The sequence below is a fragment of the Hemiscyllium ocellatum genome, chromosome 26, assembly GCF_020745735.1.
Source record: "Hemiscyllium ocellatum isolate sHemOce1 chromosome 26, sHemOce1.pat.X.cur, whole genome shotgun sequence".
Lineage (NCBI taxonomy): Eukaryota > Metazoa > Chordata > Chondrichthyes > Orectolobiformes > Hemiscylliidae > Hemiscyllium > Hemiscyllium ocellatum.
The window spans coordinates 4,667,344-4,691,572 of NC_083426.1; the positions used below are offsets into that span (position 1 = coordinate 4,667,344).

Sequence of the window (24,229 nt, forward strand, 5' to 3'; positions counted from 1 at the left end):
GAGGGTGATCACATTCTACCTTCTGTAGTCCATAATGTGCCAAAGTGGCACGAGGCAAGTTGATCAAGAACTGCAGATGACTGCAAAATCGCAAAAGGTTAATTACAGTAACACCTGCCCGCTGAGAATAGCCCAGTGCAATGCAGGTCAGAGGTGGAACCTGGGACTTTGTAACCAGCATCACCCAGCTACAGGTGCCCAGACTGTCTGGATTTATAGGAGACTTCACCATCCTGATACAGGGACAGCTTGAGGAATGACTTTCTACACCCATATCCTGCACAGCAGAACCTCAATACTCTGGAAAGCACAGAATTCAGAAATGCAGCTTTCACAATAACACCATCCGCCCCAATTGTAGAAAAGTTAAAAATTCACAATTTTGAAATCAAACAATTTATAGAAAGCTCTTATCAATTTAAGAGAACTCAATTTTCTTTACAAATATATATTAATATAAACATTTGACTAAAGCAGCTCTTCCAGTCAAACTTTAGTCATTCTGAGCTGCAATATTATTGTTGTCTTCATGTTTAAGGTTCAGACCCATCAAACTTCACTCCTCCATTCAGGCTCGAGCTGCTGCTGGGTAATGCTGACAGCATCAGGATCTGCCGAACAATTCAGAACAAACAAATCAGGCCGTCTGGCGACATCTCTCCCACATCCCTCCATTATGTTCACAAAGTCAGATCAACAATCTTCAAGACAGATACAGAAGATGTCATGCGCCTGATCAGCACCTTGTCCCAGTCAAACTATGAACCCCGCCCCACACCTTGGCCCAGTCTAACTACATACTGGGCCCCACACCTTGTCCCAGTCTAAATACACCGGACCTATACAGTGTCCCATCTAACTATACCAGGCCCCACACCTTGTCCCAGTCTAACTATATACCGCATCCCTCACCATGTCCCAGTCTAACTATATACCGCATCCCTCACCATGTCCCAGTCTAACTATACACCGCGCTCCGAACCTTGTCCCAGTCTAACTATATACCGCATCCCTCACCATGTCCCAGTCTAACTATATACTGCGCTCCGAACCTTGTCCCAGTCTAACTATATACCGCATCCCTCACCATGTCCCAGTCTTTAACTATATACCGCGCTCCGCACCTTGTCCCAGTCTAACTATATACCGCACCCCACACCTTGTCCCAGTCTAACTATACACCGCATCCCTCACCATGTCCCAGTTTAACCATATACCACGCCACACACCATGTCCCAGTCTAACTATACACCGCGCCTCGCACCCTGTCCCAGTCTAACTATACACCGCGCCCCGCACCTTGTCCCGGTCTAACTATACCGCGCCCCACACCTTGTCCCAGTCTAACTATAGGAGAAAGTGAGGACTGCAGATCTTGGAGATCAGAGCTGAAAATGTGTTGCTGGAAAAGCGCAGCAAGTCAGGCAGCATCCAAGGAGCAGGAGAACGTTTCGTGCATGAGCCCTTCTTCAAGAATGAGGAGAGTGTGCCAAGCAGGCTAAGATAAAAGAGAGGGAGGAGGGAGTGGTCAGGGCATTGGAAATGCGATAGGTGGAAGGAGGTTAAGGGGAGGGTGATAGGCCGGAGTGGGGGTGGGGACAGAGGTCAGGAAGAAGATTGCAGGTTAGGAAGGTGGTGCTAGTTCAAGGGTTGGGACTGAGACAAGGTGGGGGGAGGGGAAATGAGGAAACTGGAGAAATCTAAGTTCATCCCTTGTGGTTGGAGAGTTCCTATGCAGAAGACGAGGTGCTTTTCCTCCAGCCGTCGTGTTGCTATGGTCTTGTGATGGAGGAGTCCAGGGACCTGCATGTCCTTGGTGATATGGGAGGGGGAGTTGAAGTGTTGAGCCACGGGGTGGTTGGGTTGGTTGGTCCGGGTGTCCCAGAGGTGTTCTCTAAAACGTTCCGCAAGTAGGCGGCCTGTCTCCCCAATATAGAGGAGGCCACATCGGGTGCAACGGATGCAGTAAATGGTGTGTGTGGAGGTGCAGGTGAATTTGTGACGGATATGGAAGGATCCCTTGGGGCCTTAGAGGGAAGTGAGGGGGGAGGTGTGGGCGCAAGTTTTGCATTTCTTGCGGTTGCAGGGGAAGGTGCCGGGAGTGGAGGTTGGGTTGGTGGGGGGTGTGGACCTGACGAGGGAGTCACGGAGGGAGTGGCCTTTTCGGAATGCTGATAGGGGAGGGGAGGGAAATATATCACTGGTAATGGGGTCTGTTTGGAGGTGGCGGAAATGACGGCGGATGATGTGATGTATATGGAGGTTGGTGGGGTGGTAGGGGAGGACCAGTGGGGTTCTGTCCTGGTGGCAATTGGAGGGGCGGGGCTCAAGGGCGGAGGAGTGGGAAGTGGAGGAGATGCGGTGGAGAGCATCGTCAACCACGTCTGAGGGGAAATTTCAGTCTTTGAAGAAGGAGGCCATCTGGGTTGTACGGTATTGGAACTGGTCCTCCTGGGAGCAGATGCGGCGGAGACGAAGGAATTGGGAATATGGGATGGCGTTTTTACAGGGGGCAGGGTGGGAGGAGGTGTAGCCTAGGTAGCTGTGGGAGTCGGTCAGTTTATAGTAAATGTCCGTGTTGATTCGGTTGCCCGAGATAGAAATGGAGAGGTCTAGGAAGGGGAGGGAGGAGTCTGAGACGGTCCAGGTAAATTTGAGGTTGGGGTGGAAGGTGTTGGTAAAGTGGATGAACTGTTCAACCTCCTCATGGGAGCACGAGGCAGCGCCGATACAGTCATCGATGTAGTGGAAGAAAAGGTGGGGTGTGGTGCCAGTCTAGCTGTGGAAAATGGACAGTTCCACATATCCGATGAAGAGGCAGGCATAGCTGGGGCCCATGTGGGTGCCCATGGCTACTCCTTTGGTTTGGAGGAAGTGGGAGGATTGGAAAGAGAAGTTGTTCAGAGTGAGGACCAGTTCAGTCAGTCGAAGGAGGGTCTCAGTGGAAGGGTACTGGTTGGTTCGGCAGGAAAGGAAGAAGCGGAGGGCTTTGAGTCCTTCGTGATGGGGGATGGAGGTGTATAGGGACTTGATGTCCATGGTGAAGATAAGGCGTTGAGGACCGGGAAAAGCGAAAGTCATAGAGGAGGTGGAGGCGTGGGTGGTGTCCCGAACGTAGGTGGGGAGTTCTTGGACATCTCTACAGGACCATGTTGAGGTATGCAGAGAAGAGTTCAGTGGGGCAGGAGCAGGCTGAGACAATGGGTCGGCCGGGGCAGTCAGGTTTGTGGATTTTGGGCAGGAGGTAGAAACGGGCGGTGCGGGGTTGTGGGACTATGAGGTTGGAGGCGGTGGATAAGAGATCCCCTGAGGTGATGAGGTTATGGATGGTCTGGGAGATGATGGTTTGATGGTGGGAGGTGGGATCATGGTCAAGGGGGCAGTAGGAGGAGGTGTCCACGAGCTGGCGTTTAGCCTCAGCGGTGTAAAGGTCGGTGCACCAAACTACTACCGCGCCTCCCTTGTCTGCCGGTTTGATAGTGAGGTTGGGGTTGGAGCGGAGGGAGTGGAGGGCTGCACGTTGAGAGGGTGAGAGGTTGGAGTGGGTGACAGGGATGGACAGGTTGAGGCGGTTAATGTCGCGGCGGTGGCTGGCTATGAAGAGATCGAGAGCAGGTAAGAGGCCAGCACGGGGTCTCCAGGTGGATGGGGTGTGTTGGAGGCGGGAGAAGGGGTTGTCAGAGGGTGGGCAAGAATCCTGGTTGAAGAAGGAGGCAGGGAGGCGAAGGTGGCGGAAGAATTGTTTGATGTCTCGCCGTGTGTTGAAGTCGTTAATCCGAGAGCGTAGGGGAATGAAGGTGAGGCCCCTGCTGAGGACTGAGCTTTCATTCTCAGAGAGGGGGAGGTCAGGAGGGATGGTGAAAACACGGCAGGGCTGGGAGCTAGGACCTGGTGTGGGACTGGAGCTGGGAGTGGAGGTGGGGTTAGGCGTGGGGGCGGGAATGGAAATCGGGGCAGGGGTGGGGTTCGGCGTGCGCACCTTGTCCCAGTCTAACTATACACCGGGCCCCGCACCTTGTCCCAGTCTAACTATATACCGGGCCCCGCACCATGTCCTAGTTTAACCACACCCGACCTGCACCTTGTAAATGTAAAGCAACTCTGACTCTCTTTCTAACCCCCCTCCCCCAAACTTCCTTCAAAAATCAAATACTATTTTAATTTGATAACCGACCTCCATTCAAGAGCTCGCAACTGTTTAATCTCATGTTCCCCTTGTCCCCCACCCAAATTCACTCTGGGCATGTACTCACGTGCTCTGGGTATTGTGAATTAACCTGTTCAGGGAGGTTGTTATAATGCACCTCTGGGGCAGGTGAGGGTCGGTTTGAAACCCGACCTTCGCGCTGGAATTCAACTTGTGACATCGTGGTAGCAATCCAACTTGTGACAGCTACTCACTGTTGCATTAACTTGCTTATTTCGGCCTTGATACTACTTAATTTTCTGCTCATATGCTGAAAGTTCTCAATCAAAACTCACGCTGATATCAGTCTCCCCAGCAGTTGAAAGATGATACTGATTTAGTTTTTGGTTAAATCTTTTCCTGCCTGCCTCCACAGACAGACACCTCATACCTAGTTGCTGTAAGGGAGCCCGGCCCGCATCTTTGGGGGAATGTCCTAACCTCGCAGGGGGGCAGAAAATCCCAAAAACATTCTCAGATCAAGATCCACGGCTGATACCCCACCTTCCTGAAAGCAGCAGAGAGATGGGGAGAGCGCGAGGGGGAGAGCGCGCGAGGGGGAGAGCGCGCGAGGGGGAGAGCGCGCGAGGGGGAGAGCGCGCGAGGGGGAGAGCGCGCGAGGGGGAGAGCGCGCGAGGGGGAGAGCGCGCGAGGGGGAGAGCGCGCGAGGGGGAGAGCGCGCGAGGGGGAGAGAGATCAGACAGCAGCTGAGATTAAATGTCTTTTAATCGAAACACAGAAAGCAGGAGTAGGACACTCAGCCCATCTAGAGCATCCAATATGATAATGGTATTGGCCAATTCTGCACTGTAATCCCACACACCTCCCAAACCCCTTGATGTCTTTGGTGTTTAAAACTATATTTATTTCTTAAAAATATATTAAAGGGACCTAGATAGTCTTCCGTGGTACAGAATCCCACATGTTCACCACCTTCTAATAAAGACATTTCTCTTCATCTCCGTGCAGACTGGCCTACCCTGTATCCTGAGACCATGGCGCCTCGTTCTGCAGCTCCTTGGAATCAGCCCTACATTCCTTCTGTCCAGCCCTTGGGAACTATAGACATCTGAAGAATTCCCCTCTCATTCTTCTAAGCTCCAGGAGACACAGATCTCATCTCAATGCAACAGCAAAATCCCCAAACAGATCAAATTAAAACCCCTTGCAAATAAGCTATTCTCAAGCAGTACATTTTGTGAGATTTAATTTAATATTCTATGGCAAATTTCCAATGGCTCAGTTGGCTGGATGGCTGGTTTGCCACATGGAGTGATACTAATAGATGACTCCAATTCCTGCACTGGCTGAGGTTACTGTGAAAGACTCTCCTGTTGTCTGAGGTGTGGTGACCCTCAGGTTAAATCACCATCAGTCACCTCTCTCTTTAGTGAGACAGCAGCTCCGTCGCCCCCTTGGACTCTGGCACCTTTACTAGTATGAGGGGACGAAAACCCAGACACACTCCTTCTATTCAGGACATCCAGTTCATACCTGCAGGGTCAGGATCCAGGCTGAGTCTTCCAAGACTTTCGACAAGGTCGCTCTCAATCTCATCGTTTGCATAATTGTAGCCAGTGTAACTCTGATTATTGACACAGTAGCTCAGGAAGCTGCAGATAAAACATTGAATCAGTGAGGTGGACATTTATAAATCAGCAAGACTGGTGTAAAGGCTCCCTTTCCTCTTAGATGGTGGCTCTCCCTACAAAGGCACACAGCGCCTTCCCCAACGTAGTAAGCCCTTGCTGCCTCACACCCTCTAATGCAAGTCCCTCACACAGCCCCATTTTTCATCACCCTGCCATCAGAGACTGTGCTTTCAGCTGTCCTCCCCCCCCCCCACCCCCCACACACACCCCCCCCACACACACACACCCCCCCACCCCCAACCACCATGTCCTCCTCCTCCTCCTCTTCCCCCACCCCCCCAGCAATGTCCTCTGGCTCCCACCTCCCCCACTAATGTTCCACATCCCCAAAGTGAGCCCCACCTGGACAGGGCTGCATTAAGTCACGGAATAATTCCAAACTTGGTCGAACAGCCAATATTCCCCAAGTCCAAAACTTTTTTTTTTTAAAAAAGAATGTTATGTGCTCAAAATGTAGATTAGATTCTCTACAGTGTGGAAACAGGCCCTTCGGCCCAACAAGTTCACACCACCCCTCCGAACAGAAACCCACCCAAACCCATTCCCCTACCCTATATTTACCCCTGACTAATGCACCAAACACTACGGGCAATTTAGCATGGCCAATTCACGTGACCTGCACATCTTTGGACTGTGGGAGGAAACCGAAGCATCCGGAGGAAACCCACTCAGACACGGGGAGAACGTGCAAACTCCACAGACATGCAGGAATCAAACCCAGGACCCTGGCGCTGTGAGACAGAAGTGCTAACCACTGAGCCACCGTGCCGCCCCCACTGAGCCACGGCTAAAAGAAACTGCTTCCTACAAATTTTCTCCAACTTGGGTTTGTAGCTTCATCCAGGTGGTAATGCACGAACCCAGTTCCGATGGAGACCCCGAGAAGGTCACCGGACAGCTCCACAATCCTGGAGCATCCAACTAGAACTGGTGCCAAATTCATGGTACTCAGCACGAGACAGGAGAGGTTTCACCTACCTGTTCCAGTTTGGGTCTTTGCTGAGGATTTTGGGGTTTCCCACCACTATCAGCAGGGCCTTGGCTCTGGTCAGTGCAACATTACAACGCTATTGAGGAGAGGAGATAGGAAGATTGCTCAAGATTTATTCACAAACATCTTCATTCCGTGCACCCAGCCCGAGACTATCCAGATTGGCAACAGTGGCAGATTGAATTCAATCTGTAGCCCATTAAGAAACACATTACCACTTGCCATGACGAACTCTGACCTCTCGAGTCCCGAGTCCAGACAGACACTGCCCGTGCAATACAGAGGGAGTGCAGCACAGTCACAGATAGAGGCAGTCCCTGGGTTTGCAAGGAGGTTCCACTACAGTCTGTTCACCAGTCAGTCAATTTTTACGCAATTCAAAATACAACATAGGACAAGATAAAACAGACATACACAACTACAAGGAAATTTGTATGTCAGATCTTCAAACTTAATATTAATACAAATGCAATCCCATACGTGGGTGTAAGTACAAGCAGTCACACAGGGGCTCCTCAATTTAGTGTTTTTGGCTGAAACATTTAACAGAAGGGCTAGGAGCAAGCATCGGCCATTCAGCCCCTCAAGCCTGCTCCACCATTTAATGCAATCATAGCAGACCTTCTTATCGCCACCTTCCTGCCTACTCTCCATGACCTTTTAACTCATTAATTTAAAAAGTCTCTTCTCAAATTTATTCAGTGTCTTGGCATCCTCCGCACTCTTGACAGTGAGAATTTGACAGATTCATGACCCTTAGAGAGGAAATTGCTCCTCATCTCTGTTTTAAAGCTGCTGCCAACTTATCCTGACGGCTGGAGGAGGAGCGCCTCATCTTCCGCCTGGAAACCCTCCAACCACAAGGAATGAACTCAGATTTCTCCAGTTTCCTCATTTCCCCTCCCCCCACCTTGTCTCAGTCGGTTCCCTCAACTCAGCACCGCCCTCCTAACCTGCAATCTTCTTCCTGACCTCTCCGCCCCCACCCCACTCCAACCTATCACCCTCACCTTGACCTCCTTCCACCTATCACATCTCCATCACCCCTCCCCCAAGTCCCTCCTCCCTACCTTTTATCTTAGCCTGCCTGGCACATTCTCCTCATTCCTGATGAAGGGCTCTGGCCCGAAACGTCGAATTTCCTGTTCCTTGGATGCTGCCTGACCTGCTGTGCTTTAACCAGCAACACATTTTCAGCTCTGATCTCCAGCATCTGCAGACCTCACTTTTTACCCCCAGAAAGGAGACATGTTTGCTCGCTCAGGTAGAGAGAATTGCTCCCACAGCGACTATTCTTAAAGGGAGAGCTGGAGAGTTCCCTCCGGTGCCCTGAAATAATTCGTTATCTTTCAACTGATATCACAAACACAGATGGTGTGGTCAAACAGTCATAGGGCTGTACAGCTTGGAAACAGACCCTTCAGGCCAACTTATCCATGCCAGCCAGATATCTTAAATCAATCAAGTCCCATTTGCCAGCACTTGGCCCATATCCCTCTAAACCCTTCCTCTTCATTTACCCATCCAGATACCTTTTAAATACCGTAATTGTACCAGCCTCCACCACTTCCTCTAGACAAAAGGGAGGACTGCAGATGCTGGAAACCAGAGTTTAGATCAGAGCGGTGTTGGAAAAGCACAGAACTGTGATCTAAACTCTACCACATCCTCTGGCAGCTCATTCCATACACGCACCACCTTCTGCGTGAAAAAGTTGCCCCTTAGCTCCCTTTTATATCTTTCCCCTCTCACCCTGAATCCATGCCCTCTAGTCTGGACTTCCCCACCCCAGAGAAAAGACATTGTCCACTTATCCTATCATGACCCTGATGATTTTATAAACCTCTAAAAGATCACCCCTCAGCCTCTGATGCCCCTGGGAATACAGCCCCAGCCTGTTCAGCCTCTCCTTATAGCTCAAACCATCTAACCCTGGCAACATCCTCGTAATGAAAGGGTTCAGGAAAGACTGACTACATTGCCAGTTGTGGGCGCTCAGAGCACGTTTTCTACCATTGTGACTATATTTCAAATCCAATGGAGGGGTAAGGAACATCACCGGAGTGAGGAGGAATTTGGGGATGAGTTGTAACAAAAGTACCTTTGGGTTTTTAAGGAAGCCCAGGTTGAAGTCCTCATCCATCTGTAAATAATTGGAACAGCTGCGCACTGTAGAGATAATAATCACTTTTCGTTCTTGTCCCTGGAACTCCTCGACAGACCCCACCTAAAGAAACGTAAACACTTTAAATCTGTGCCTATCACGTCCCATGCCTGGTCTCAGCACGGAGTGCTGGCTACACTGGGCAAGTGGCTTTAATTACCATTAGCTCCAATTACAAACAAAGTCACCAAATAAATATCAAACATCAAAAGTCAAATAAAACAAAGAAGTGGAGATGCTGGTGATCTGAAACAAAGTGCTGGAGAAACTCAGCAGGTCTGACAGCATCTGTGCAGAGAGAAACAGAGTTAACATTTTGAGTCTGGTCACCTTTCTTCAGAACTTCGCTAGTTTTGAAAAAGAGTCATTTGATTTGAAATGTTAACTCTGCTTTCTCTCCCCAGGTGCTGTCAGACTTGTTGAGGTTTGCAGACAATTCCTGATTTTGTATAAAATCAATCAGGCTGTTTAGAGTTTGATAAGAGTTAAAACGCACCAAATGATTTCAGATTAAAGTCAAAACCTTCAATTAGCTGATTTAAGTGTGACTCAGAGTAAAGTGATTCTGGCTAACAATTAGGAAAGGCCATTACTAGACACCAGTTCCTAAAAGGAAAGATGCTGATTCATTTGTCTTCTGTTTTTAAAGTCCATCTGATGCAGCAGGAAAAGCCATCAACACAGTCGCTGTGTTTGGTAGAGTTTTACTTTGCATAGCTTGGCCACATTCTCAAACTCCACATTCAAGGCTCTCACGTGAATCAACCAACTCATTTCTGCAAACGACAACATGAATGAGCACCAAGCATCATGGGTTAAAAACTCACTTGTCCACAATGTGAATAACTGCAGTGTCATTGTTAGAACCATCTCCTCTGAGTCGTGAGGATGTGGGGTCAAACCCTACATGAGCACATTCTCAAAAGGACACTCACCGTCCTGCACTGTCAGACGGACCGTCTCTGTACAAGATGCTAAATGGAGGCACCTCCTGCAATTTCAACAAACAGGGGAGTTCTCCCTTGACCAGTTATCCCTCAATCAACATCAACGTGGAAATTAAACAAAAACAAAATACACAGAACTTGCTGGAAATACTCAGGAAATCTGGCAGCATCTGTGGACAGAGAAACGATTAACTTTGCAAGTCAAATAGGATTCTTTTCAGAAGTCAATTCTGAATGTTCATTGCTTACGTCTACAGATGCTGCCTGAATTGCTGAGTATTTCATATTGATTTTTGTCTCATTTCCAGCATTTGACTTTTAGCTTCCTGTTTCTGGGAGCTGGCTGTTGTGATGTCAGGGAAACTAACACTGGCTGCCTTTCAAAACTACTGATAGAGAGCCATGTATCTGGGCCACCCAGAGGTTGTAGTTAGATGAACTGGCCCTGAAATTCATCACAGGAGGAAGAAAAGCAAGCAGAAAGAAAGACAGCTTTATTCAGGGATTACTTGTTGTTGAATAAAATGATTAACATTTAGGAAATGCCAAATCCAGGTTGGAAAGAAAGAGGGAACAGGGCTGGGATAAAATACAACATTACTAGTCACCTAAGCATTGCCACACACCTTTAACTCTCTGATGTCATTCATAGCCTTCAGCTCCACGTCCAGTCGGTAAATTACTTCCCGGATTTTCTCAACCTGCCAAGAGAAAGTCTGATTAAACAGCACAGCACTGTTTCAAATGTCCCCACAGCTAAGCATCACAGAAGGAGATCATCCAACATCAAGTCTGTTCTATGTTCACAGGGAGGATGTAGGAACATACCATTCAATCCCTCAAGTCTGTTCTGCCATTCAATTAGGTCATAGATCAGCCATGACCTAACTCCATCTAACTGCCTTTGGCCCATATCCTTCAATACATTTGTTTCACAGAACTGTATCTCAGATTTAAAAATGAACACATGATCAAGCACCGACTGCCTTTTATGGAAGAGTTCCAAACCTCTGCCACACCTTTTGAGTAGAAGTGCTTCCTACCATCTCTCCTGAACGGTCTGGCCCTAAATCTCAGACTCTGTCCCCTCATTCCAGAGTCTGCAACCAGTGGGAATAGTCTCTTTATCCAACTTGCCATTTCCTGCTAAGTATTCTGGAGGAGTTTAGCCAGACCACCCCTTTAACCTTCTTAATTCAATAGGCCTTATTGGCATAACCCCTCCTCACAATTTAGCCCACAATCTGAATGTCAGGTGTTCTCTGTATCATCATTCCATTTCCCTCCAGCAGTTCTGCTAAAACGCTCAGCCTACACACATTTATCACATGAACGATTAGATTGAGGAGGTGGTGGCCTCATTATACGATCACTGGCCTACCAATCCAGAAACCAAGGTAACATCCTGGGGACTGGGTTCGAATCCCACCTAGACACATTGCTACTTGTTGGAGAAACCCATCTGGATCACTAATGTCCCTGAGGGATGGAAACTGCCATCCTTACCTGGTCTGGATTACACATGACTCCAGACCCACAGCAAAGTGGCTGAATCTTAACAGCACTTTGGGCAATTAGGGACGGGTAATAAATGTTGGCCTAGCCAGCGATACTCTCATCCTGTGAAAGAAGAATAAAAAACAATCCTGTCCCGGTCCACAGCTGCACAACTCATTTCAAACACCCCTTTGAAAAGCAGGAAGGATATGCCAGACTCCCCTCTCTCTATCACTTGGCGTGTTTCTGTGCCTGTCCCTTTTAAACTGCTACCCCCATTGATCCCTACACCTCTCCCCCCACCCCCCCACCCCCAGTGATATGTCATCAGTCTTCCTGACTACACCCACCCGTCAGTGACTGCCTTCAGCTGTCCAGACTCCATGCTGTGGGTAACGTTCCCTTTGCCCCATTACCTCCCTAAAACCCACCTCGGTTACCAACCATCACACTCCCTCTCCTTGTTTTGATGCATAAACCAGAAAGATGGGGTGACCTTTCTTTTGAAAAAACACACCTAGTGATCAGTGTCAGAAAAGGGAGCAGCAAAAACAGATTCAACAGGAATTTTCAATGGGAAATTGAGAAATGGTTCAAACCAGTGTAAGAGGTTATAGGGTCTGAGTGAAGAACAGACAGCAGTGAGACTAACACACACACACAAGATAGATATGAGGAGTTGGAAAAATGTTTGAGGCGAGGTACTCGCCAGGCAAGTGGAGAAAGGGGACACTTCAGAGGTTCAAGGTAAATTCGAATCAAGTGCATGAGATGGTTCTTGACATGAACACAGCAAACCCATGGAGGATGGTACACGGTCAAGGCAGACACTCACGTGTGGCAGAAATAAATTGGAATTTGGGAATGGGTGGAAGGGGGCATGATGTCTTTTGATTGCTCTCAAGTAGCTATTCATTAATTCCACCTCCACTGCCCCAAGGTAGAAATTCCAAACCTGTTTCCTGTAAGGAGTAATCACCCCAATTTCTTTGGGTGAAATCTTAGCGAAACCCTTCTTTCCCTGATTGGTCAGCAGCTTCTTCAGGTAGATCAAGACTTGCTGGATCTCTTCAGAATTGAAGAAGGATGGACTCTTTTCCTCCCTCTCATCTTTTCCTAGAACTCCATGGAAGATTATTGGAAAATCCTAGAATTCAAAAATATATTCAATGTCAGGATTGCACTGGAACCAGTATGATGGCCTCTGATCAAGGTCAGTCAGTCTTCCCCAGAGGGATCAGCACTTACATACTGTAATCCCACATCCCCTTCCCAAAACCACCCACTCCTCCAGCAAGTTTTCTCCTCTCTTCTGAACTTATTCATGGCACGTGGGCATTGGTGGCTGATCTGTCCCTAATTGTCCCCCTTGAGAAGGTAGGGGTGAGCTGCCTTCTTGAACCACTACAGTCCATGTGCTGTAGGTAGAGCCACAATTGAATTGAATTGAATTGAATTGAATTGAATTGTCACGTGTACCGAGGCACAGTGAAAAACTTTGTCTTGCGGGCAATACAGGCAGGTCACAGAGTTAAGTAACATCAATAAGTAAATAATAGGTAAACAGCGGCAAAAACATTAAAAAAAAAAGATGGATTCTATAGACAGGAGGCTGGCCTTTGTGATTGTCCAGGCCAAGTTCACCACTCTCTGTAACCGTCTCCGATTTTGAATGGTACAGTTGCCGTACCAGGTAGTGATACATCCAGACAGAATGCTCTCGATGGCACACCTATAAAAGTTGCCAAGGGGATTCGCCGTCATGCCAAATTTCCTCAGCTGCCTGAGGAAGAAGAGACATCGTTGGGCCTTTGTAACCAGTGCATCCACATGAAGAGTCCACGAAAGCTTGTTATGGATGACCAAAATGCCTTTAGGGAGGGAATTCCAGGATGTTAACCTGCGACAGTGAAGGCACGGCTAACTAATTCCAAGGCAGGATGGTGAGGTGGCTTGGAGGGAACTTGCAAAGGGGTGGTGTTCCCATGTATCTGCTGCCCTTTTTTTTTCGAGATGGAAGTGGTCATGGGTTTGGAAGGTACTTTCTAAGGATTGTTGGTGAATTTCTGCAGTGCATCTTGTAGACAGTACACACTGCAGCTACTGAGCAGTGGTGAAGGGAGGGGATGTTTGTGGATGAGGTGCCAATCAAGTGGGCTGCTTTGTCCTGGACGGTGTCAAGCTTTTTGGGTGTTGTTGGAGCTGCCCCCATCCAGGCAAGTGGGGAGCATTCCATCACCCTCCTGAGTTGTACCTTGAAGATGGTGGACAGGCTGTGGGGAGTCAGGAGATGAGTTACTCACTACAGTATTCAGTTAGCCTCTGACTTGCTCTTGTTGCCACAGTATTTATAAGGCTAGGACAGTTGAGTTTCTTGTCAATGAAGACCCTCAGGATGTTGATAGTGGGGGATTCAGTGACAGTAACACCATGGAATATCAAGGGGCAGTGGTTGGATTCTCTCCTTTTGGTGATGGCCATTGCCTGGCAAGTGTGGGGTGGCCGAATGTTACTGACCGTTGCCTGGCAAGTGTGGGGTGGCCGAATGTTACTGACCGTTGCCTGGCAAGTGTGGGGTGGCCGAATGTTACTGACCGTTGCCTGGCAAGTGTGGGGTGGCCGAATGTTACTGACCATTGCCTGGCATGTGTGGGGTGGCCGAATGTTACTGGCTACTGGTCAGCCCAAGCCTGGAAAATTGTCCAGGTTTTGCAATTCCAAAGTTTGCAGTTTGCAGGGCTAAAGGAATACAGAGGGCAAGGACTATCAATGTTTTCTTGTTCTGTAAAAGCAGAAGTCCAGTTCAAGACTTCTGAAACAAGATGGTATATTAGATGTAACTTAGTAATATTGGGCAGTTCTGACAGGAGGAGAGTACCATACAGACAGGAGACAGAGAGCTCTGCAGAAGTTATAATGAGCACACCCTCAAAACTACAGCAGCAACAATTTTCCTTCAGTAGTCTCTCTGCTTCTACCATGCAGACAATATTGATTGCATCGAGTTGGGTTAACTCTGCAGAGCTGGAGGTTGGAGTCTCACTCTGGGGGCAGGGGCAGGGGTGGGGTGGGGGGGGGGGGGGGGGGGGGAGGGGGATGAGAGATATTTGCGGAATACAGAGAGTCACCCTGGGTGTGTAAATCAAACATCAGGATAAAGCTCCTGCTGTCAAACATACCTTCTTTGGTAGCTCTTGCCACTGGCAGTAAGAGTGACTGATTAACTTATCGGCATGTGCTTTCAGCTCATTATCGTAGAACAATTCGTTGGGAATTCTCAGGATACTTGGATGCGATCTGACAAGACATAGGAACGTTGGATAACTTCAAAGAGTCTAACTTATGGACAATCAGAATTTCCCTTTTAATGACAGGATATTTCAGCAGAGAAATAGGACATTCAGCCCAAAAGATCCATACTAGCCCCAGCTTTACACCCTTCTTCATCCTGACAGGCCAACACATTCTTGTTTCCTTCCCAGCAGCACCTTGTGTGTTTAACAACACTCAGACACAAATTAAAAAGGAGTCAGCCATTCTCTCCCTCGATTCTGCTCTGCCGTGCCATGACATCACAGCTGATCTGATTGTGGTCTTAACTCCATTTTCCCATCAACCGCCAATAACTCATTACTGATTGGAACCTCCTTACAGATGGTCTGGATGGAGCGGATTTTGTCAGGTGTGTCCAGGAATGATTCCTGACTCAATAGGTCGATAGGCTGACGAGGTGGGAGGCCATATTGGATTTGGTGCTAGGCAACGAGCCAGGCCAGGTGTATACTTTCTCAGTGAGAGAGTATTCCAGTGACAGTGACCATAGCTGCCTCATTGTACCATAGCCATAGAGGGGGATAGGGGCAGACAGTATGGGACGTTATTTAATTGGGGGAGGGGGAAATTATACAGCTATTAAACAGGAGGAGCTGTGGAGTATATTCTGGGAACAAGTGACCTATGGGAAATGCACAACAGAAATATGGAGGCTGTTTAAAGAGCATTTGAGAGTGTTGGATAACTTTGCCCCACTGTGACAGGCCAGGAATGGGAAGGTGAAGGAGCTTTGGATGACAAGAGCAGAGGAACTTCCTGTCAAAAGGAAGAAGGAAGCTTACTCAAGGCTGAGGAAGCACAGATCTGTCACAGCTTTAGAGGATTACAGGGTAGCTAGGAAAGGGGTAGGACAGGGCATGAAAAACCCTCAGCAGGAAAGATTAGGGAAAACCCAAAGGCATTCTACACATACATGATGAATAAGAGAATGATCAGAGAGAAGGTAGGGCCGATCAGGGAAAGGGGAGGGAACTTGTGCCTGGAGTCTGAAGAGGTAGGGGAGGCCCTAATTGGGTTTTTTGCTTCAGTATTCACTAGAGAGAGGGACCTTGTTGATACTGAGAATATCTTGGACCAAGTTAAAAGACTTGAACAGATTGATTTTAAGAAACTGGATGTACTGGAAATTCTGGGAAAGCATCAAGATAGATAAGTCCCCAGGGCCGGAGCAGATATATCCAAGGTTACTGCCGGAAGCAAGGAATGAGATTGCTGCACCTCTGGCGAGGATCTTTGTATTCTCACTCTCCACGAGAGTAATACCAGCTGATTGGAGGGAGGTGAATATTGTTCCTCTGTTCAAGAAAGGGAACAGGGAAATCCCTGGGATTGACAGACCTATCAGTCTTATGTCTGTGGTAAGCAAGGAACTGGAAAGGATTCTGAGAGATAGGATTTATGACCACTCGGAAAAGCATCGCTTGATTAAAGATAGTCAGCATGACTTTGTCGGGGCAGGTCATGCCTCACAAGCCTTACTGTGTTCGTTGAGGATGTGACGAGACAAGTTGACGAAGGTCGAGCAGTGGATGTGGTGCATATGGATTTCAGTCAGGCATTTAATAAAGGTTCCCCATGGTAGGGTCATTCAGAAAGTTAGGAGGTATGGGATACAGGGAAATTTGGCTGGCCAAAAGAAGACAGCGAGTGATACTGGTTGGAAAGTATTCCACCTGGAGGTCGGTGACCAGTGGTGTCCCACAGGGATCTGTCCTTGGGCCTCTGCTCTTTGTAGCTTTTATAAAATGTCTTGGATGAAGTGGAAGGGTGGCTTAGAAAGCCTGCCGATGACACAAAGGTTGGTGGTGTTGTAGAAGGTGCCAAGGGCTGTTGCAGGCTACAACAAGACATTGACAGGATGCAGAGCTGGGCTGAGAAATGGCAGATGGAGTTCAACCTGGATAAATGCAAAGCAATTCATTTTGGAAGGTTGAATTTGAATGCTGAATACAGGGGTTAAAGACAGGGTAGAGAAACAGCGGGATCATGGGAATCCATGTACATGGATCCCTCCAAGTTGCCACCCAAGTTGATTGGGTTGTTAAAAAGGCATATGGTGTTTTGGCTTTCATTAACAGGGGGATTGAGTTTAAGAGCAGTGAGGTTTTACTGCAGCTCTATAAAACCCTGGTTAGACCACACTTGGAATATTGCGTCCAGTTCTGGTCACCTCATTATAGGATGGACGTAGATGCCTTAGAGAGGGTGCAGAGGAGATTTACCAGGATGCTGCCTGGATTGGAGGGCTGGTCTTATGAGGAGAGATTGAGTGAGCTAGGGCTTTTCACACTGGGAGAGAAGAAGGAAGAGAGGTGACGTGATAGAGGTGTACAAGGTAATGAGAGGCATAGAGAGAGTAGATCGCCAGAGACTTTTCCCCAGGGCAGAAATGGCTGTCACGAGGGGTCATAATTTTACACGTGAATGGAGGAAGGTTGAGGGGAGATGTTAAAGGTAGGTTCTTTAGAGAGAGAGTGGTGGGTGCATGGAATACACTGCCAGTGGTGGGAGTAGAGTCAGAGACATTAGGGACATTTAAGCAACTGCTGGACAAGCCCATGGACGGCAGTAAAATGAGGGGTGTCTGGGTTAGGTTGGTCTCAGGTCAAGATAAATGCTTGGCACAACACTGCGGACTGAAGGGCCTGTACTATTCTAAGTTTAACCTGTGACTCCCACATTAATATAGAATCTGTCCACCTCTGCCCGAAAAAGACCAGTAGCCATGACATGGAGGTGACAGTGTTGGACTTGGGTGGACAAAGCCAGAAATCACATGACACCAGGTTATAGTCCAACAGGTTTATTTGAAATCACAAGCTTTTGGAGCACTAGATTTTACCTGACGAAGGAGCAACGCTCTGCAAGCTCATATAACATGGTATTATTAGGGATTAGATGACCAAATTCTGAGGCTGCATCAATATCTAGCTTCCCAAATATACCACTGCTACTCACTGACAGCCATGTTATATCACATCAACATGAATAACTCCTGGATAGAATTCCTTTGTCAAACCAAGATGAAAACTTTATGTAAGGAGTCATTTCTTGCCTCTTAGAAGAGCCAGAAGACTACAGTGTCAATCCTCAAGTGCCAAACCAGACACTTAGGGCTTTAGAGTGTCATCTCATCTCAGTTTCCTCACTAAATCACAGGAGGAGTAACTCTCTCCATATAGAGCGAGTTCCCAATCTCGAGACTGTAAGAGACCACGGATATCACCGAAAGAGGAAGGTCGTCAGTCAGTGTTAACACAACACTGGGTCCAAGGGCTCAGTGCTTACTCCACAGACTCTCCCACTGCGTGACTAGACTGTGCCAGAAACCTGTCCCCAGCAGAGTTCAGCATCTGCCAATGCACTATTTGAGGGGCCTGATCAGGTGATGTCACAGTTCTACATCTATAACGCTGTGGGCACTGGAGCCTCACCTCACCTCATCTCCTCCCACTGAGGCAGCCTAAACTAGACCCTACCCTCCGCCTCACACAGGACCCTCAATGGACAAGTTGGTTTCATCCTTCATCCACCTTCACTCTCCAATAACAGTGGAACTGGGGAAACAGAAAGGTCTGTTGTCCCATTTGGAAACTGCATCACCTTGTAGTATTTTTAAAAAGTGGATTTTTTTTGTTACAATTCAATATTCACCAATTTGCTGAGTATAATTGAATAGAGGAAGTACAGTATTTAACTTCAGAAAGGAACCAGCAACCACTCCTTCCTTCAAAAGATTATGAAAGTCCAAAAGACCAATCACTTCCCAAGGATCTTAAAACCATTTCTACCTCAGTAAAGGAACTTTGCCCTCATTGAGTCACACAAAGGTTCAATGTTCAAGTGAACCAATCACATTTCCACTAACCTCAATCTCAGGGCAAGAGGAGGAGGGGAACAAGCGAGATTGTGCACGAGTGAGTGGGGTCCAACCCAAAGCCTTTGTCCAATTTCACAAAGAGAACGGGACCCGGTGAGGGAATGGGATGCTCCCAGTACCACTGGAGTTATATCTCCAAAAATGCACAGCATCACCTGACTGGGAGGCAACTCACCTCCGCTGGTAGAGGGGGCCCCACAGGGATGGGGGAAAAAGGGGTTGGATTGGAGATTGTGAAAGGCTGGATCGATGAGGACTCACGCACACACTGTCCAGGAACAGCCTACAGGAGAACTCACTGATCAGGACTCAGCTCAGCACTGACACTGACCAACTGGTCAAAGCACCAGGAACTGCAAATCAAACCCAGAAAACAGAGGGAGAGATAGACATCAAATAACAGCAAAATGCTGTGGATGCTGAACATTGGAAATAAAAACAGTAATAGCTGGAGAAACTCAGCAGGTCTGGCAGCAACAGTGGAGAGAAAGCAGAGTTGATGCTTTGGAGAGGATTATTCCTCAGAACGGGGAATAGTGATGATCAAAGTTCATAGGCCTAGGTAGAAACAGAGAGAAAGTATAATCTGATCAGAGACACTGGCCTCACGAGAGGCTGTGAACTCACCTGTAATTACGCAGAAGTTTTGTTACAAAATGTTTATCGTAGCAGCCAGTGCTTGGGCTCTTCTGGTAAAGAGTGTTCCCACTCATTAACCTTTCCAGGAAAGACAGGTCTGAAAAAACAAAACATTAACCGTATAAACAGGTCCACCTTCATAGGCTGGAAAACTAATTTACAAGATTTTTCCCCCATATCTGGAACTCCTATTTTGGAATTCTCACCCACATCTGTATCTTCACCTCTCCTCCCAGATTTTAAATCTCTCCATCAGCAGCTGTCTGGACTCTAAACTTTGGAATTCACTGCCTGAACAAACCTCTTACCCCAGGGTCCACATCTCTCCTGAGGTAAGTTTCAGCTTTGTTCAGTCACCTGTTTGCCTGTCTCCTTCCCCTCAGAGTTTAGCCCTGCCACATTGCACAATGTGAAAGGGTGCTGCCAAAATGCTAGAGAACCTATTCCAGTGACTGGCCACAAGAAAGCGCCAGTGAGCTGGGTCAATGTTCAACATCCATCACAACAGTGTAAGCAAAGACATGCATTAAATAAAAAAGGTCAGAAAGTCAACATTGATCTCAAGCAGCTAGAGACACTCACAATGTCCTGCTCCTCAAAACCATAAACACAAAGTATTTGCAGTTGAGAATAGTTAACTGGTTAGACCTGGAGCTAAACTGAATGCAAGGGGCCTAACAGGGAAGGCAGATGAACTCAGGGCATGGTTAGGAACATGGGACTGGGATATCATAGCAATTACAGAAACATGGCTCAGGGATGGGCAGGACTGGCAGCTTAATGTTCCAGGATACAATTGCTACAGGAAGGATAGAAAGGGAGGCAAGAGGGGAGGGGGAGTGGCATTTTTGATCAGGGATAGCATTACAGCTGTGCTGAGGGAGGATATTCCCAGAAATACATCCAGGGAAGTTATTTGGATGGAATTGACAAACAGGAAAGAGATGATCACCTTATTGGGATTGTATTATAGCCTCCTCCCCCCGCCCTCACATTAATCAGCAGGAAACTGAGAAACAAATTTGTAAGGAGATCTCAGTGATCTGTAAGAATAATGGGGCTATTAACTTTCCAAGTATCGACTGGGACTGCAAAAGTGTTAATGGTTTAGATGAACAGGAATTTGTTAAGTGTGTACAAAAAACTTTTCTGATTCAGTATGTGGATGTACATACTAGAGAAGGTGCAAAACTTGACCTACTCTTGGGAAATAGGGCGGGGGGAGGGAGTTGAAACATTGGGTTACAGGAAGGTGTGGTTGAGTGGTGTGGGTGTCCCGGAGATGTTCCCTAAGGCGCTCTGCTAGGAGGCGTCCCGTCTCCAATGTAGAGGAGACTGCATCGGGAGCAACGGATACAATAAATGATATTGGTGGATGTGCAGGTGACACTTTGATGGATGTGGAAGGCTCCTTTGGGGCCTTGGATGGAGGTGGTGTGGGCGCAGGTTTTGCAATTCCTGCGGTGGCAAGGGAAGGTGCCAGGACGGGAGGGTGGGTTGGACCTGACCAGGTAGTCACGGAGAACTTTCAAAAGTTGATTGGGGGCAGATGTTCGCAGGTATAGGGATGACTGGAAAACAGCAAGCCTTCAGAAATGAGATAATGAGAATCCAAAGACAGTATATTCCTGTTAGGGTGAAAGGAAAGGCTGGTAGGTGCACAGAACACTGGATGACTAGAGAAATTAAGGTTTCCATGAAGAAAAAGAAGGAACCATGCGTCAGGTATAGACAGCAGAGGTCGATTGAATCCTTAAAATGAGCATAAAGGCAGTAGGAGCAAAAGTAAGAGGGAAATCATCAGGGCACAAAGAGGACATGAGATTGCTTTGGCATATAGGGTTAAGGAGAATCCAAAGGGATTTTATAAATACATTAAGGACAAAAGGGCAACTAGGGAGAGAATAGGGTTCCTCAAAGATCAGGAAGGCAGCCTATGTGTGGAGCTGCTAGAGATGGGGGAGACACTAAAAGAGTATTTTGTATCAGTATTTACTGTGAAAAGGACATGGAAGATATAGAATGTAGGGAAATAGACAATGACATCTTGAAAAATATTCGTATTACAGAGGTGGTGGTACTGCATAGCTTGAAACATGTAAAAGTGGACAAATCCCCAAGTCCTGATCAGGTGTACCTGAGAACTCTGTGGGAAGCTAGGGAAGTGATTGCTGGGCCTCTTGCTGAGATATTTGTATCATCAATAGTCACAGGTGAGGTTGGCTAACGTGGTGCCACTGTGTAAGAAGGGCGGTAAGGACAAGCCAGGGAACTATAGACCAGTGAGCCTGACATCGATGGTGGGCAAGTTGTTGGAGGGAATCCGGAGGGACAGGATGTATGCGTATTTGGAAAGGCAAGGACTGATTCAAGATAGTCAACATGACTTTGTGTGTGGGAAATCATGTCTCACAAACTTGATTGAGTTTTTTAAGAAAGTAACAAAGAGGATTGATGAGGGCAGAGCAGTAGATGTGATCTATATGGATTTCAGTAAGGTGTTCGACAAGGCTCCCCTTGAGAGACTGATTAGCAAGGTTAGATCTCACTGAATACAGGGAGAACCAGCCATTTGGATACAGAACTGGCTCAAAGGTAGAAGACAGAGGGTGGTGGTGGAGGGTTATTTTTCAGACTGGCAGCCTGTGACCAGTGGAGTGCCACAAGGATCGGTGCTGGGTCCACTACTTTTTGTCATTTACATAAATGATTTGGATGTGAACAAAGGAAGTTCAGTCAGTAAGTTTGCAGCTAACACCAAAATTGAAGGTGTAGTGGACAGCAAAAAAGAAGCTTACCTCCGATTACAACGAGATCTTGATCAGATGGGCCAATGGGCTGAGAAGTGGCAGATAGAGTTTAATTCAGATGAATGTGATGTGCTGCCTTTTGGGAAAGCAAATCTTAACAGGACTTATACACTTAATGGTAAGGTCCAAGGGAGTGTTGATGAACAAAGAGACCTTGGAGTGCAGGTTCATAATTCCTTGAAAGTAGAGTCACAGGTAGATAGGATAGTGAAGGCGACATCTGGCACACTTTCCTTTACTGGTCAGAGTATTGAGTACAGATGTTGGGAGGTCATGTTGTGGTAGTACAGGACATTGGTCAGGCCACTGTTGGAATATTGCATGCAATTCTGGTCTCCTTCCAATCAGAAGGGTGTTGTGAAACCTGAGAGGGTTCAGAAAAGATTTACAAGGATGGTGCCAGGGATGGAGGGTTTGAGCTCTAGGGAGAGGCTGAACAGGCTGGGGCTGTTTTCCCTGGAGCTTTGGAAGCTGAGGGGTCAGCTCATGGAGGTTTATAAAAGCATAAGGGACATGGAGAGGATAAATAGACAAAGTCATTTCCGAGGGCTGGGGGAGTCCAGAACTAGAGGGTACAGTTTTAGGGGGAAGAGGGGTAAAGATATAAAATAGACCTAAGGGACAGTTTTTCCATGCAGAGTGTGGTACAGGTTTGGAATGGACTGTCAAGGGATGTGGTGGAGGCTGGTACAATTGCAACATTTAAAAGGCATTTGGATGAGTATATGAATAGGAAGTGTTCAGAGGGATATGGACCAAATGGGACCAGATTAGGTTGGGATACCTGGGCAACATGGACAAGTTCAACGGAAGGGTCTGTTTCCGTGCTGTACATCTCTATGATTCTATAACTCTAAAAGCCTTCACCCAAAGGGCAGCAGTGAACAGGACAGAGAAACATACAAAGCACCAATGATCCATATTGTACTGACCCAGTCCATGTTTGATGGCAATGGGGGACCTCAGCACTGGTCCCAGTTGCTTTGGATCTCCAGCCAGAACCAGTTGTCCACCATCCTTGTTCTTTTCTAAATCCATTGCATCCAGCAATCCTTCAACAAAACACATACAAGTCAAACACTCTGAAAAGAGGAATAGCACAGGGTTAGATACAGAGTAAAACTCCCTCTACACTGTTCCCCATCAAACACTCCCAGGACAGGGACAGAACAGGGAGATATAGAGTAAACCTACCACTATACTGTTCCCAAACATTGCTGGATGTATACTGGGACAGGGTTAGATGCAGAGTAAAAGGTCCCTCTACACTGTCCCCCATCAAACACTTAGGCACCATACTTTAAGGAGGACACAAAGAGTGCATTGCTGGAAAAGCACAGGCGGTCAGGCAGCATTCGCGGAGCAGGAGAATTGATACCAGGAATGGGACAGATGCAGTTCACTGGGATATACCAGTACAAATCTCTGGATCGGCTGAAAACTGGGATCTTGCTCTTTTCTCCAATTCCCTTTTCAAAGGCCCTCTTGACTCTGCTTCCACTAATTACCCTTTCAGGTAGCTCGTTCCTGATCACAACTACTTGCTGTGAGAAAGAAGCAAATTCTACAACCTTCTAAGCAGTTCAAGGAGGTGAACTGAAAAAGAGCCAGGTAAATTACAACACAATAGTAACAGCTGCAATATTTCCTTAAATCACATATCTGTAAGGGATACTGCTGGGAAAAAAGGTTGAAACCTTAGATTGTGGTTTCCGTTAAGGAGCTTCTGAACTACAGTGCAGCTTTCTCTTCCCCTCCTGATAGAAACTTATGCTCATGTTAAGGAAAATCCATAGGCTTGTTTATTTCCAGTTACTCAGGGCAACCAACTGCAAACATTAAACTTATGATCTATCATATCAGGTTACACACTGGGTTTTGACTGGTTCAGAATTACCATCAGCTAGCATCAAAGCAGCAACTAGAAATATTTCAGACCTGCCGGATTCCTGGCAAGGAGGGATTTGACATTGGAGGAGAGGCCGAGCAGCTTGGGCCTGTATTTCCTCCGGTTTGGAAGAATGAGGGCAAGCTGACTGAATGATGAAAGATTCTGATAATGGCGCATCATTTATAATGAAGAGGCCTCTTCAAAATGGAGAGTGGAAGAATATCTTCTGAGAGGATCAT

At 47.3% G+C, this 24,229-nt stretch overlaps 1 protein-coding gene across 3 annotated transcripts in view; it reads right to left on the reverse strand.

Moving 5' to 3' along the window:
• Nucleotides 1–380: 380 nt before the first annotated feature.
• The window catches only part of LOC132828136 (putative helicase MOV-10), a 96,420-nt gene continuing 72,571 nt past the window's right edge, over nt 381–24,229 (reverse strand). For all 3 annotated transcript variants that reach the window (XM_060845052.1, XM_060845054.1, XM_060845055.1), the window contains 9 exons: nt 23,032–23,151; nt 19,278–19,386; nt 14,617–14,734; nt 12,393–12,584; nt 10,567–10,641; nt 8,931–9,056; nt 6,817–6,905; nt 5,681–5,799; nt 381–611 (listed from right to left, as the gene is read on the reverse strand). In XM_060845052.1, coding sequence (XP_060701035.1) covers nt 550–611; nt 5,681–5,799; nt 6,817–6,905; nt 8,931–9,056; nt 10,567–10,641; nt 12,393–12,584; nt 14,617–14,734; nt 19,278–19,386; nt 23,032–23,151 — 1,010 coding nt within the window. In that variant the 3' untranslated portion in view covers nt 381–549. The remainder of the gene's footprint in view (nt 612–5,680; nt 5,800–6,816; nt 6,906–8,930; nt 9,057–10,566; nt 10,642–12,392; nt 12,585–14,616; nt 14,735–19,277; nt 19,387–23,031; nt 23,152–24,229) is intronic.